This window comes from Symphalangus syndactylus, chromosome 14 (assembly GCF_028878055.3).
Source record: "Symphalangus syndactylus isolate Jambi chromosome 14, NHGRI_mSymSyn1-v2.1_pri, whole genome shotgun sequence".
In the NCBI taxonomy this organism is placed as follows: Eukaryota; Metazoa; Chordata; class Mammalia; order Primates; family Hylobatidae; genus Symphalangus; species Symphalangus syndactylus.
This window is the reverse complement of record NC_072436.2, coordinates 93,818,554-93,835,146: the sequence shown is the minus strand read 5'-3', so window position 1 is coordinate 93,835,146 and position 16,593 is coordinate 93,818,554. Positions and strand designations below refer to the sequence as shown.

The window sequence follows — 16,593 nt, the reverse complement described above, 5'->3', positions numbered from 1 at the left end:
ACCCAAAATGGGTTCAGCAGGCAGCCTTCACTGCTGCCCACTGACAGCTCCCCACAGACCAGAGAGCTGCCCCCTCCTGCAGCCATCTCTACTTCACAGCATTCTTTCACACACCTACTTTCATTTGATCCTCATGCCAGCCTGGTGCAGGAGGTGCTAATATCTCTATTTAACAGATGAGAAAGTGAGGCTCAGCAGGGTTAGAAACCAGTGATTTAGCGTTTCAGCTGTGGGAGCCAGAGCCGGTTACTGGCCTTGCTTCTCAGTGCTGGAAAGTATCAGTACTTAGTTCTAAGCTGTTTTTCTTTAAAATCGTAAAGCTAAAGGAATCTAGAAAGAGCACATAATCCACTCCCATTTATCTTAGCACAAACAACTTTCAGTTGATATATTGAAAAGAGAAAGGGTCAGAAAAAAATTGTGACCCCAAATATCTATATATATCCATGCATTAAATACAAGCAATAAGCAGCATAAACTGAAATTACTATGTGGGGTGGTAAAAATGATCTCCCCAAATTTGGTGTGTGTGATATACTGCTCAAAAGAGAGAGAAAAAAAATAAGCCCCTCAGCAAGGAGGACAGAATCCTGTGTGGCGGTGGGTACAAAGAAAAGCTACAGCCACCTCTCTGGGCACTCAAGAGGAGGTGTGTGGCAGGGCCTATGCAACTCAGGAAATTCTAGAATTCTGTAAACACTGGTCTACAGGTTCCCAAGAGAAGGGGGACATACACGCTGGTAGATGGGGTAGAAGCAATCCTGTTAGGGGCCAAAAGTTACTCACATTTGCAAAATTAGTAATTGACCATACCGCTGAAGTCTACCTTGGTACTGTTTATTTCTGCAAAGAGAGAAAATGTGACGGTCTGGGTTTCTAGTTAGGCTGCTGCATGGGAGGGGCAACACCAAGTGATCACAAACCTGCCCCGCCTCAAGGTGCAGCTTTCACAGGAACACACATGCCAAGGACGCCCAGGTAATTCAGACTGGCTGTAGGTGTTCACTGCCTCATCCTCTGTTTTCTTAGGAGGCCACAGGAGCATAAGGCAACCCACAATGGTTTGAAATCTGAGGCAGTTCTGGCCTCAAACTTGGACAGGGCTGGCAACTGCCCTGAACCCTCTCCTCCCACTTCCCCAGGCTGCTGCCCCAGGTGTGAGCGCTGCCCTGACAACGCAAATGGCTAAAGCCTCAGCACCGGCAGGAGCAGGACTGGGAGGTTCTTCTCTTACATCTCCCAGACGCTTTGCTAACAGTAGGAGAAGCAACTTCGGACAAGTGAGGCACCAAAGGAATGAAGGGCATTGAGAAGAATGGAAATCTGGAAGGCCATCTTTCTATTTTCATGCCTCTGTCCTGGAGATTCCTTTCACTTAAGATAGCATGAGCACCCTCTTTTCGCAGTCCAGGTAGTAGGTAGGTGTTGTCCTGCTTCCTGGCATTCTTTCCCTAGTCTCTGGATAACTAAGGTCACTCCCTCAGCGTGGGTAGGGCAGAGCACCTCACACCACACATAGAGATGGGTAGGGGACCTAGACTGACTAGAGGATCCTCTGCTCCTGATCACAGTGATTGGCCCAGGGGCAGGCACCTGACCCTAACTGGCTGATCAGAAGAGCCTGCCTTTTCACATTCCCTGCTAAATGGGCAGGGTGTGGCCCTGGAGCAGCCATCTTCCCTAGCCCAAGGAATAGAGCGTGCAAAGTAGGAGAGATGAAGATAAAACAGCCTAAAGTGCCAAGGTTATAGGCACCAGTACATTCCACCCCACCTTTATGTTTTTATTTTTTGCTTAAGCTAATTTGGAAGGTTTCTGTCGATTACAACTGAAAAAATTCTAACCGATACATTCACTCTCCTGTTCCCAGTCAAGAAATTGTTATAAGAAAGTACAGGAAATTCTTCACGCTCACAGCTGGACGGCGATACATGACTCGGCTAATGTTAACACTGCTGGAAAAGCAGCACAGATTTTTTAAGAAGAAAAATTGCCAGGATAAACATCATTTTCTTACAAATTCTAGCACAGGCCAGGTGCAGTGGCTTACGCCTGTAATCCCAGCATTTTGGGAGGCAGAGGTGGGCAGATCACCTGAACTCAGGAGTTCGAGACCAGCCTGGCCAACATGGTGAAACCCCGTCTCTACTAAAAAGACAAAAATTAGCTGAGCATGGTGGCGGGCACCTGTAATTCCAGCTACTGGGGAGGCTGAGGCCAGAGAATCGCTTGAACCTGGGAAGCGGAGATTGCAGTGAGCCGAGATCCTGCCACTGGACTCCAGCCTGGGTGATAGTGAGACTCCGTATCAAAAAAAAAAAAAAAAAATTCTAGCACATCTATAAGCTATATTTGAAATGTTATATTTTTCCCAAAATGTTACCCACAAGTAAAACACATTTGAGGAGGTTGAGACTGGGACCTACTTTAATAATCTTAGCTTCCAAATTCCATTCAAGCAGAAATCAATTTCCTGGTTTACTCAACCAGACTGTGTTTATTAATTCTTTTTCTGCTCCCCTTCGAATTTCAAACTATCAGCTTAGTTTTTAATTGAACTAATTCCTTAAATGCTAAAACAGTTGGAATGATTCCACAGCGTTTCACAATGCTGGTTTGGGGGCATAGTCTGTGCCACAGGTCTGATACTTCGGAACTTTTAAAGGTGACTGAAACAGATCATGTAACGACCATTTGTATCTGTACAGACTCCTGTTTGTCTAATCCTTTCCTTACTCTTTATAGGCCTGTCAGGTTTTAAAAAATACAGAAACGCAATATTTCTGACATCAAAGAAACCCACTTATTTGTTCCCACTATCAGGAAAGATGTGCGTGTCTCATTTTTTCACTATATATGCAACTAAGAGAAACAATAACTGCAAAGAATCTGCTTAGTAAATCACTAGAGACCCCAAACATCACACGAATGATTGAGTCCTAATTAAGTAGCAGAAAGTGGGACTATTTTTATTTAATAACAAAGTGTTTTCATCTTAACCATACTGATGGCTCTTTTCCTCAAACACTGCCTGTTTTCCACTTTTAAAAATTATATTTTGGGCTGGGCACAGTGGCTTATGCCTGTAATCCCAGCACTTTGGGAGGCCGAGGCAGGCGGATCACTTGAGGTCAGGAGTTTGAGACCAGCCTGGCCAGCATGGCAAAACCCCATCTCCACTAAACATGCAAAAATTAGCCAGGCCTGGTGGCGGGCACCTGTAATCCCAACTACTTGGGAGGCTGAGGCAGGAGAATTGCTTGAACCCGGGAGGCAGAGATTGCAGTGAGCCGAGATCGAACCACTGCACTCCGGCCTGGGTGACACTGTGAGACTCCATCACAAACAAACAAAATTATATTTTGAAATACTGTGAAACCAATGGAAGAGAAAGAAATATAAGCAATCACCTTTAGTCACTGTGTCTCAGCATAGCCATTAAAAGAATTTTAATGCATTTCCTATTTTTCATACCATGATTTTTCTGACATTAATCATAATACACATCTCAATTTGATCCTGCATTTTTCACTACACATTAGATCATAAACATTTCTGGTGCTATTTTAATAATTTTCACAATCATTGTTTAAATGGCTGCCAAATATTTTTTGAGTGGATACATAATATTCTTTTAAAATGATTTCTCCTCTGCTGTTAAATTGTTGCTGCTGTTATCTTGCTATTACAAATTATACCTTTTAAAAAAATTAAAACTTATAGCCACATTTGAGCAAATTATCCCTTGATCATACCTTTGTATAGGTGAATATTTCTGTATTTAAGATAATTACTTTAGGAGGGTTTTCTTAAAGTAGAATTTGTGGGTGAAAAGGCAGTTTTTATACCTTAATACATACTGCCAAACTCCTTTCAAAGAGTTGTATTAATGTATACTCCCACCAACAATAGACAAGAAAAGCACTGAGTCTCTACAGTCTCAATGCCAAGTAGATGTTGGTGGTGGTGGGAGGGGTGGTCTTTAGAAAAAGAAAATCTTCTCACTCTTCTTTATTCTAATGGGATTAATAAGTAGTCATCAAAAAGTAGCCCCTATATGTTCAAAGAAGTAGTGCAGAATATCTGATATCCTTAATGCCCACATTTTGAAACACATTCAGGAGGGAATAAAATCATGCAGTTTTTAGGTACATCAAGAGACTTATTTAGGTCACTTATGAAAGCAATAAAATCAATTAAAGGGGAGGAGTGAAGAGAGGAGAAACTACAAATGAAAGTTTTCCTCAGCCAGGCGCGGTGGCTCACGCTTGTAATCCCAGCACTTTGGGAGGCCGAGGTGGGCGGATCACGAGGTCAGGAGATCGAGACCACGGTGAAACCCCGTCGCTACCAAAAATACAAAAAATTAGCCGGGCGTGGTGGCAGGCGCCTGTAGTCCCAGCTACTGGGAGAGGCTGAGGCAGGAGAATGGTGTGAACCTAGGAGGCGGAGCTTGCAGTGAGCCGAGATTGCACCACTGCACTCCAGCCTGGGCGACAGAGCGAGACTCTGTCTCAAAAAAAAAAAAAAAAAAAACAAAGTTTTCTTTTGTCCAGTTCTCTTGGATGAAAATGATTAGGATTTGTTCCTCTTTAAACCATGCTGTTGTGAGTGAACCACACATTTTGGTCTTGCGATTTGTGAGGCTTGGTCCTTATCAAGGAGCTAAAAGTGAATGGTGTCTGGTAGAAGTTTTCAACACAATGTTTTTCTGTGGGTAAAAAAAAATGGCCCTTTTTACTTATGGTAGAACATGTCCTCTGGCATCTACCCCAAAAGGCACATGTAGATACTCTCCTCACAGACTTTCCTATGGACAAAAAAATGATGCTGATCCATCACCAATGATTCTGTTATTTCGAAAATAAACAGCCAATAAGTATACAACTTTACACTGGTAATGTGAAGATTAAAAATCATTGTCCAACCAAATTCCTTACCAGTTGTTTCTCCACCTACACTTGGGGACAAAATGTAATTCACCTGAATCCCTGACACAAAGAAGGCTGCATGTTTTGTTTTGTTTTGTTTTGAACAAGTGAGAATAGCTCCTCCATATCAAGAGGCCTTCGGACACATAAGATCCTAGAGCATTTTTAAATTCAAACTTAATGTACTTTTGATAACTAAAAAACTAAGTAGTAATCTGCTATGCCTTCATACGGTCATTATTCATTTTTTCATAGGTTAACCTTTGAGATTTTGTTGTTGTTGTTTTGTTGTTTGTTTTTGAGACGGAGTCTCGCTCTGTCACCCAGGCTAGGGTGCAGTGGCATGATCTCCGCTCACTGCAACCTCTGCCTCTCAGGTTCAAGCTATTCTTGGGCTTCAGCCTCCCAAGTAGCTGGGATTACGGGTGTGCACCACCACGCCCAGCTAATTTTTGTATTTTTAGTAGAGATGCAGTTTCACCACGTTGGCCAAGCTGGTCTCAAACTCCTGACCTCAAGTGATCTGCCCATCTCGGCCTCCCAAAGGGCTGGGATTACAGGTGTGAGCCACTGTGCCTGGCCTAAACCTTTGAGATTGTATGTATAAGTGACTAAAATATTTCAGTGAGCTCATTTTCACTGATCATGTTAAGAAAGGAAAGATGGGTGCCTGTATGTATCTTTTATAACTAGCCTCATTCTCAAAAGTATTTGAAGAGACTAGGTGAATGTCTATAGGTCTCTACTATATTGCACCAGATCTACAGGTCAGATTTCTGGTGATTGTTTCACATATATCAACATTGAGGCAGCCTATCCTAAGTCAACAGGGCTCAAATGACACCACCACCTTAGAATGAAAAACACATTTCAGAATTAGAGAATTAAAACTTTTGAAAATCAAAAGTACCAGCCTGGGCAACATAGTGAGATCCTGTCTCTACCAAAAAATTAGCCAGGCATGATGACACACACCTATTACTCAGGAGGCTGAGGTGGGAGCATTGCTTGTGCCTGGGAGGTGGAGCCTGCAGTGAGCCAAGATTATGTCACTGCACTCCAGCCTGGGCGACACAGCAAGACTATCTCAAAAGAAAACAACAACAACAACAACAACAAAAACAAAAAAAATCAAAAGTAAAAATTAGAAGAAATTAAAGTGAATATGTTTCTGGAGGGAATTTTTTAAGTAGTAGAAGAAATAAATAAGGGAAAGATACGTAGATCTCATTCATTAATTCAACACATTTTTTCAGCACTATATGAGGTAGTGGGCATTGATAAATAAGGCAGACAACAGTTCCTTCTTTCACGGGACTACATTCCAGAAGATGATGACAAACTACCTAATTTGATGACACAGACATTTTAGATTTTAAACTTCTGTATAAATAAAATACAAGCAAAAGGAAAAATCCCTGAAAAACTTCAACAAATATAAGCACTAATATCTCTTAACTATATAGAGTTTAAACAAATCAACAGAAAAGAATACTAAAACTCCACCCAATAGATAACTGGGCAAAGACCATAACCAGAAAGTGTACAGGAAGGGCCACAAGCAACTGTTTAATAAACACTAATTAGAATGCATAGCCATAAATCAATCAAACATATTAAAACAACTAATGTGTTAAAAACCGTATTAAAACAACAATCATATTAAAACAAATCAAACCTATTAAAACAACATTTTTAAACTATCAAATTAATGAATATTTTAAAAATAACGATAAACAAGACATACAAATTTGGTGAAATGAGTATGCTCTTGATTGCTGAAGGTCTGTCAAAATTTATCAACAACATGTATATAATCTCTAGTAAATCCCATTTGTGACAATCCATAGAAAGTGATGCCCAAATTTAGGCCGGGTGCGGTGGCTCACGCCTGTAATCCCAGCACTTTGGGAGGCCAAGGCGGGTGGATCACGAGGTCAAGAGATCAAGACCATCCTGGCCAACATGGTGAAACCCCATCTCTACTGAAAATACAAAAAATTAGCCGGGCATGGTGGCAGGCACCGGTAGTCCCAGCTACTCGGGAGGCTGAGGCAGGAGAATGGCGTAAACCCGGGAGGCAGAGCTTGCAGTGAGCCGAGATCACACCACTGCACTCCAGCCTGGGCGACAAAGCGAGACTCGTCTCAAAAAAAAAAAACAAAAACAAAAACAAAAGTGATGCCCAAATTTAGAAAAGACTATGCATTGAGCTGAGTGTGGTGGCTCATGCCTGTAATCCAAGCACTAAGGGAGGCAGAGGCAGGAGGATAGCTTAAGCCCAGGTGTTCAAGACCTGTTTGGCCTTTTGGCCGGAACCGCCATCTTCCAGTAATTCACCAAAGTGACAAACACAAAGCGAAAGAGGAGTGGCACCCGATATATGTTCTCTAGGCCTTTTAGAAAACATGGAGTTGTTCCTTTGGCCACGTATATGCGAATCTATAAGAAAGGTGATATTGCAGACATCAAAGGAATGGGTACTGTTCAAAAAGGAATGCCCCACAAGTGTTACCATGGCAAAACTGGAAGAGTCTACAATGTTCCCCAGCATGCTGGGGAATTTTGGCATTTTTAGTAGAGACAGGGTCTCACCATGTTGCCTAGGCTGGTCTCGAACTCCTGACCTCAAGTGATCCGCCTGCCTCGGCCTCCCAAAGTTCTGCGATTATAAGCATAAGCCACCATGCCTGGCCTATTTCTTTTCTTGTACAGCCTTTTGTTTTACCTGGAGTCAATTAGTGCCTCTTTTTTTTTTTTCCACTTGCACATTTTGCTACATATATTTTCTTCATTTTTCCCCATCATATCAGCTGTTCTTGTGCCCCTTTTTCTTTCAAAACATTCCTTCTAGAGTTTCCTATTTTTTTTCTATTATATTGATTGGTTTCTCTTTCAGCTTGCTGCACAGTGGCATTGTTGCAAACAAACAAGTTAAGGGCAAGATTCTTGCCAAGAGAATTAATGTGCGTATTGAGCACATTAAGCACTCTAAGAGCCGAGATAGCTTCCTGAAACGCGTGAAGGAAAATGATCAGAAAAAGAAAGAAGCCAAAGAGAAAGGTACCTGAGTTCAACTAAAGCGCCAGCCTGCTCCACCCAGAGAAGCGCACTTTGTGAGAACCAATGGGAAGGAGCATGAGCTGCTGGAACCTATTCCCTATGAATTCGTGGCATAATAGGTGTTAAAAAATAAATAAAGGACCTCTGGGCTGTAAAAAAAAAAAAAAAAGACCTGTTTGGACAATATAGCAAGACCCAAAAAACATAAAAATAAGCCAGGTGCAGTGGCTCATACCTGTAATCCCAGCACTTTGGAAGGCTGAGGTGGGCAGATCACTTGAGGTCCGAAGTTCGAGACCAGCCTGGCCAACATGGTGAAATCCCATCTCTACTGAAAATACAAAAAAATTAGCCAGGCATGGTGGTGGGCGCCTAAAATCTCAGCTACTCCGGATGTTGAGGCAAGAGAATAACTTGGACCCAGGAGGCAGAGGTTGCAGTGAGCCTAGATCACATGACTGCACTCCAGCCTGGGCGACACAGCAAGACTCTGTCTCAAAAATAAAATAAAGTAAAATAATAAAAATGAAAGACTATGCATCATCTTATCACAACATTTGTTTTTTATCTGAGCATTGAGTACCAATGTTCTTGCATGACAAAGTTGTGTATGTAATCAAAAGTTACAACACAAATTATCCAATGAACTGACCACTTATAAAACTATATTCTATTCAAATATCCCTCCCTGCAGACAGGTTCATGTCTTTGTGAGTTAGTTTCACTCCCTCATTCTTAAACGATCATCCAAAAACACATTTTTTTTTTTTTTTTTAAGACGGAGTCTTGCTCTGTCACCCAGGCTGGAGTGCAGTGGTACGATCTTGGCTCACTGAAACCTCCACCTTCTGGGTTCAAGCAATTCTTCTGCCTCAGCATTCTAAGTAGCTGGGACTACAGGTATGCTCCACCATGCCCAGCTAATTTTGGCATTTTTAGTAGAGACAGGGTCTCACCATGTTGCCCAGGCTGGTCTCGAACTCCTGACCTCAAGTGATCCGCCTGCCTCGGCCTCCCAAAGTTCTGTGATTATAAGCGTAAGCCACCATGCCTGGCCTATTTCTTTTCTTGTACAGCCTTTTGTTTTACCTGGAGTCAATTAGTGCCTCTTTTTTTTTTCCACTTGCACATTTTGCTACATATATTTTCTTCATTTTTCCCCATCATATCAGCTGTTCTTGTGCCCCTTTTTCTTTCAAAACATTCCTTCTGGAGTTTCCTATTTTTTTTTTCTATTATATTGATTGGTTTCTCTTTCAGCTTGCTGCACAGTGGTCAACCTGGGACATTTCTTCACTACTCCTCTCCCAGACTGTATCTACTTTCTCCTGGGTCCCATGCCTTCCTCTTTCTGGATCTGCTCCTTTGTTTTGCTGTATTTATCACCAGTGGCATCTTTTAAAATGGTATTTGGGAGGTAATTTTTTATGAGTTTTTGCATGTTGAAAGTCTTTGTTTTCACAATTCATTGTTAGTTTGGCTAAATATAGAATCCTAAGCTGAAAATAATGTTCCTGTTCTCATCTTTCTGAGGGTGCTAATTGTATTTTTAAAAATCTTCCCCTTCTATTCCCAGAGTTCTATTTTCAACCAGGTTTCCATCCTTCTGTCTGTTTATCTCCATCTTCTCTTGTTCACGTTAAAGGAGTTTTTTTTTTTTTTTTTTTTTTTTTGAGATGGAGTCGCGCTGTGTCACCCAGGCTGGAGTGCAATGACGCGATCTCGGCTCACTGCAACCTCTGCCTCCTGGGTTCAAGCGATTCTCCTGTCTCAGCCTTCCTAGTTGCTGGGATTACAGGGCACGCTGCCATGCCCGACTAATTTTTTGTATTTTTATTAGAGACAGGGTTTCACTGTGTTCCCCAGGCTAGTCTTGAACTCCTGAGCTCAGGCAATCCACCTGCCTCGGGCTTCCAAATTGCTAGGATTACAGGCGTGAGCCACCAGGCCCAACCTAAAGGCTTTTCTTACTTGCATAGTAGAAACTCTGGGTATGTGGCTAGGATATGTTGAGATCAGACAAGTGAATGGCAAATCCAGTCTTTTTCCTAGGGTTCCCTAAGTGTTGGGATATAGTGTTCTTTCCTCTGGGTTCATTGAGTTTTTCCAGAGGATAAACTCCACCAATCTTTTGCCCAAGGGGCCTATGTCCAGTGGCTGGCCTATGCTATGGTTTGAATGCGTCCCCTCCAAAATTCAGGCATTGTCAACGTGGTAGTATTCACAGGTGTGGCCTTTAAGAGGTGATTAGGCCCCTAGGGCTCCCTGCAGATCTGAGAAATAGAAGGATATTCAAATTGCACAAAACAACCGTTTATCCCACATAAACAGGAGCTCCATTTATTTAACATTCATTGTTGTAGAGTTTCTCTGAAACTATTCTATTTCACATTTATGTCAAAATTGCTCAGCTTATAAGAATCAACAGACTTATGTATTTTACAAGTTAAACATCTGTGAAAATTCCCAACATAGCAACTCTGTAAATTTTATTTTTTCTTATTTTGTAGAAGGTTTTACGGAATTATCTTAAGGCTACTGTCTAAAAGCATAGGACACATGTTCCATGACATAAGTGGCACACTGTCTCACATTTCTCCCTCTTTTCAGTTCCTTTTCTTTCTCTCAGATACCCTAATTCTTGTCTCATTTATGTTCCTGGGAGCATGGCGGAGAAGGGGAGAGAATCTGATAGGTCACTAATGCCTTAGTATGAACTTGATCAATATTTTCCTCCTTTTGGGAGCTTTTGCATTTAGAAGAGGACATGTGAAAAGACAAAATCCTCCACAAAACATTTCTCAACAGTTAAATCAAGGGTGGTATATGTCAACTCTTGGGCTCTCATATCAAAATCCCTACCTGTAGAGTTTCAGGCATTGCTGCAGTGAGTGAGAAAGATATAAATACAAATTTCCCTTCCTGGGTCCCTCAACTAATGAATACCTTATGGAAAGGCACTTGGACCCAAAAGCTGAGAGGACACCTAGCACTTTGGTTTATTTGATTTTTGCTTAGGATGTAGGCTCCAAGAAATGGGTATGGGTGCCCCTTGCCTTAACCAAGCTTTCTCTTCACCCATGCCCTCTTCTCCTTCCTCTGCCTAGGGTTGGGCACTTGCTGGGAAGCTTATCAAGCAAATGTATTGGAAAGTTTTGGAGGTGGCTGTTGGAAGAAAGAAGATACGTGTGGTTTTTTTTTGTTTTTGTTTTTTTTGAGAAGGACTTTTGCTCTTGTTGCCCAGGCCAGAGTGCAAAGGCACGATCTCAGCTCACTGCAACCTCCTCCTCCCGGGTTCAAGCGATTCTCCTGCCTCAGCCTCCAGAGTAGCTGGGATTACAGGCATGCACCACCACGCCCGGCTAATTTTGTATTTTTAGTAGAGATGGGGTTTCTCCATGTTGGTCAGGCTGGTCTTGAACTCCTGACCTCAGGTGATCTGCCTGCCTCGGCCTCCTAAAGTGCTGGGATAACAGGCATGAGCCACCATGCCCGGCCCAACAGATAATGTTAAATTGAGTCATCAGTGTCTAATTTGGGGCGCCATGTTTCAAGTTCTGCATGTAAACCCATTTGTTCCCACATTAGCCAGACACACACCTTGTGAATCATAGACTCTCATTTAATATGTATAAGTTTGTGTGTGCTTGCATGTATACACATTGGTTGGATAACTGACATTAGACTATCCCTGCCCTGTTGAAGCACAAAGAGAGCATTGATAGTTAGCCGGGCGTAGTGGCGGGCACCTGTAGTCCCAGCTACTCGGAAGGCTGAGGCAGGAGAATGGCGTGAACCCAGGAGGCAGAGCTTGCAGTGAGCTGAGATTGCGCCACTGCACTCCAGCCTGGGTGACAGAGCGAGACTCCGTCTCGAAAAAAAAAAAGGAGACATTGATAAAATGTCTCACTTGCCTTTGTATCAACAATGCCTACTTGGCATAGGGTGTCACACACATAAGCATCTAAAATGATTTCTGGAACAGATGAAAGAACTTGCATATGAACTCATTCTACTGCAAAGGGGTCAAGTGGGGAAATCTGGCCTTATGATCAAGCCTCAGTTATCAGGGGGAAGCACAACATATATATATATATATTAGAGATAGCACAACATATAGATAGATAGATAGATTTAAAATAGAGATGAGGTCTTGCTATGTTGCCCAGGCTGGTCTTGAACTCCTGGTCTCAAGAGGTTCTCCTGCCTTGGCCTCCCAGCATGTTGGGATTATAGGGTTGAGCCACTGCACCTGGTCTGACAGCATAATATTGACTACTTGGCTTTAGGTTTTCAGCAAGTTGCTTAAGTCAGGGTCCCCAACCCCCAGGCTTCATAGCAGGAGATGAGGGGTGGCGAGCAAGGGAGTGAAGTTTCATCTGTATTTATAGCCACTCTCCATCACTCGAATTACTGCCTGAGCTCCGGCTCCTATCAGATCAGCGGCAGCATTAGATTCTCATAGGGGCGGGAACCTGTTGTGAACTGCACATGCCAGGGATCTAGGTTGTGCATTGCTTATGAGAATCTAATGCCTGATGATCTGTCACTGTCTCCCATCACCCCCAGATGGGACTGTCTAGTTGCAGGAAAACAAGCTCAGGGCTCCCTCTGATTCTACATTATGGTGAGTTGTATAATTATTTCATTATATATTACAACGTAATCATAATAGAAATAAGGTGCACAATAATGTAATGCACTTGAATCATCCCGAAACCATTCCCCATTCCAACCCTGGTCCATGGAAAAACTGTCTTCTGTGAAACCAGTCCCTGGTGCCAAAAAGGTTGGGGAACCGCTGCACTAAGTGGTAAGACAGCTCAAAGCCCAGGTTTTGAGATCGCCAAAAACTAAGCCCTGACTCTATCTCTTAATAATTGTGTGACCTTGAGCAATTAATGGCCACTTCCTGACCTGTCAAATAGAGATGATAAATTAATACTATCTCCCCAAGTTATGAGGATTACATGAGACAGTCTATGTCGGTCACTGAACATTGCACCTGGTGCCAGAAGACACTAAATGGATGGTAGTCAAGATCATTATCAAAGTTAACCCTAATAGATGCTGTAGTTGATTTATAAAGTTTCTTCCAGTTTTAACAATCCTTCACACTTCCATAACTATGATGCTAATTTTTAGAACAATTAAACTGAATGATAAAATCAACCAAATGAGTTTTCATATAAAAGCTGAATGGCACATTATAATGTCCTAAGGATTACAGCATTTATCACAAGAAGGTTTGAGACATTGCTCTCTTAGCAAACATTGCTTCTTTACCACACCCACACTGCACGCCACCATCTCCCACTGCTGGGATCAAAAGAGTTTCCTCTCTGCAGTTCACAGGTTTGTGGATCTAAACCAAATCCACAAGTCGGCTCTGGAAATGCATGTTTAAGACAGACATGAATCACAGCCCTGGGCTGTTACTTTGCCTTGGAACATTTTCCATAAAACTATTCTTTTTACTTTTTCAAAGGACAGGATGTTCCAAATCAGTGAATCACTTTTATTTATAAAATGGAATGGATGAGGTGATATCAGTAAAAGTGGCAGAGTAAGCATCTCCCAAAATCTCCTCCATAAAAGCAATAGAACAATGGCAGAAATGGTCAGAATCAACTACCTTCTGCTATTTCACATACCAAGTACATTGTCCTGCCTGAATTATTTTTCAGTTGCTCTGTACTAATAGTAAACAAATCATTATTAACTCACAGCCTTCATTTAAAGCATGCATTTCAAAGGAAATACAATATCATGCAGTGGAGAAAAAACTTGGTGTCCTAACTGCTTGCTTCCAAAGCCAACTGAACACATGCATTTATCTCCACTCTTTTCCCATCAAATAAAAAAAGACGTAACTTTGTTGTAGAACAGACTAGGGGCTGCTCACCCAGTGCAGTAAGACCAGATACCTAAAGTGAGGTTTGTAGTGGTAAAAGGGAAGGCATTTATTTGCAGGGCACCAAGCAAGGAGGACCAGACAGCTAACGTTTAAGTCCTGACCTCCGCAGTGGCTTGCAGGTAAGAATTTTTAAGGGTAGGGCTAAAGGTGAGGAAAGCAGACATTACAGGCAAAATTGTTAATTATATATGGAGGTTATACATTGGTTTTATTTAGCCTAAAAGGGTGAGATTGCTTGAAGCAAGGGCTTACAGGTCATAGGTACATTTAAAGATTTTCTGATTTGCAGTTGGATAAAAAAGAGAGGCTTGGTTTAAAAATTTGGGGCCACGCCAGGGGCAGTGGCTCATGTCTGTAATCCCAGCACTTTGGGAGGCTAAGGTGGGTGGATCACTTGAGGTCAGGAGGTCAAAATCAGCTTGGGCAATATGGTGAAACCCCTTCTCTACTAAAAATACAAAAATTAGCTGGGTGTGGTGGCCCACACCTGTAATCCCAGCTACTAGGGAGGCTGAGGCAGGAGAATTGCTTGAACCCGGGAGGTGGAGGTTGCAGTGAGCCGAGATTGTGCCACTGCACTCCAACCTGGGTGACAGAGTGAGACTCTCTCTCAAAAAAACACAAAAAACAAAAAACAAACAAAAAAACTGGGGACGAGCAGAAAAGAATGTTAGCTCTGGCTTGTGGGTGTGACTTTTTCCAGGTCACACCTGGAAGAAATTTAGAATAAGAATGTGGTCCCAGCTATTCAGGAGGCTGAGGCAGGAGAATTGAGTGAACCTGGGAGGCAGAACTTGCAGTGAGCTGAGATCACGCCACTGCACTCCAGCCTGGGCGAAAGAGCAAGACTCCGTCTCAAAAAAAAAAAAAAAAAGAATGTGGTTAGAGTTTAGTCCCAGTTCCCCCTTATTTGACATCTATGGACCAGGCACATCCATTTGGTGGGGGTCCAGGTTTCAGTCATATGTTAAGATGTCATAGGGGTAGCAAACATCCTGTGATTTTAGTGTTCTTGGCTATTGTTTTTGGCTACTGTTATCTTTTTGTTATTAAGTTATTTACTTCTCAGGGCTAGCTATTAATAGGTATCTGAAAAATTTTTTGAAGGAATTTAAAATATAAAAAACATTTATGTTTGGTGGGGCATCCAGGTCCCTAAGAGGGGGTTCCTGTTCTATCTCACTCTACTCCCCCAACACACAACTATACATACACATACACAAAGAGCCAAGACAGAGACAACAGTCAACATGAGAGAATGACATACTTTTGGAAGATGTGAAGCAGTTTGGAGGAATAGTAGCTGACCTGACAGTGTAGAGAAGGCAGAAGCCTAAATCCTTGCAGAGGACTTGCCAAGGAGCAGCGAGCTGATTTGCTCCACAGAACACAAGGAAAGCTGGGGAATTTAAGGCATCGGGCACCTGTGAGGTGGGGGTGGGGGTAGATCTGAAAGCAGAAGGTCTGGTTGAATATTTTTACTTCAGGTCCGTCTCCCCTCACCCCTAGCTGTCAGGCAACTCCCCTTCCCGTATCTCTACAGGAGTCAGGGAGTTTAGTTCTGAGGAGACTGCACCACAGATCTGGACTCAGGAGCCCCAAGCACTGTGAGGATGTGGGCCTTTACTGAAAACTGGAATTAAGTGAACTTCAACACACTGAATGATGAGACCACAGGCCCCTGCCTCCACTCAGCTCCCAGAACACTGACAGCTGGCTTAAACCCCAGGCAGTAAGCTGATGAGTCGTTTTGAATCAACTGACGTATCCTAGAAAAAAGACCTACAGATACAGATATTTATGGGCTATCAAAGGAAAAGCCAGGTCCTTATCCCACCCATCCAGTATGAAACCCACCTGGAGATAATCCCCACCTGTATTCATTCACTATGGCTGCTATAACAAATTACTACAAATTCGGTGTCTTAAACAAACAAATTTATTCTCTCATAGTTCTAGGGTCTGAAGGCTGAATCAGTTTCACTGGGCTAAAATTACATGTCAGCAGGGCCATGCTCCCTCCAGAGGATCTAAGGGAGAAGCTGTTCCTTACCTCGTTCAGCTTCTAGTGGCTGCCAGCATTTCTTGACTTGCAGCTGCACCACTGTAATCTTTGCTTCTATATTTGAATTGCCCTCTCCTTGTGTGTGTGTGTGTGTGTGTGTGTGTGTGTGTAATCTCATTCTGCCCCCACCCTGGAGTACAGGATAATCTCCCTATCCCAAAATCCTTAAACACATCTGCAAAATCTCTGCCATATAAGGTAACATCCATAGATTCCAGGCATTAGGACATAGACATATCTTTGGGGGCTATAATTTAGCCTTCTATACCACCCACATACAAAGAGCTTTCAATCAGCCTTTTAGTCTCTCACACACTTAAATGTTAGTGAGATCAAAAGATTTTTCACCTTTACTGGATATCTGAATTTCCTATTTATGAATTGTCTATTTATGTCCTTTATCTGTTTTACTTTTCAGTTGTTTTTCCTATAGATTGTTATGATAATTTTATAGATAATGCTATTAATCCTTTATCTGTTAGGAATGTTGAAAATACTTTTCCTAGTCTGCATTTGCCTATTTTGTTTGCAGTTTGTTTTCTGCTATACAAAACATTTTTAATGTTATATAATCAAATCTAGCATTTCTTTTCCGTTGAAATTTCTTCCTTTGCTAT

The 16,593-nt window shown here is 42.3% G+C and overlaps 1 protein-coding gene and 1 pseudogene across 9 annotated transcripts in view; one reads left to right on the top strand and one right to left on the bottom strand.

The window, feature by feature from the left end:
- Nucleotides 1–16,593, bottom strand: part of STPG4 (sperm-tail PG-rich repeat containing 4) — a 65,059-nt gene that overhangs the window by 11,514 nt on the left and 36,952 nt on the right. For 5 of the 9 annotated variants that reach the window (XM_063618060.1, XM_063618061.1, XM_063618057.1 and 2 more), the window contains 2 exons: nucleotides 15,220–15,360; nucleotides 8,230–8,322 (listed from right to left, as the gene is read on the bottom strand). The exons of 3 other annotated variants lie outside the window; for them this stretch is intronic. In XM_063618060.1, the coding sequence (XP_063474130.1) occupies nucleotides 8,230–8,322; nucleotides 15,220–15,360 (234 nt within the window). The remainder of the gene's footprint in view (nucleotides 1–8,229; nucleotides 8,323–15,219; nucleotides 15,361–16,593) is intronic. One more of the 9 variants, XM_063618058.1, reaches the window with a different exon arrangement.
- Nucleotides 7,267–8,118, top strand: LOC134732343 (large ribosomal subunit protein eL21-like; annotated as a pseudogene).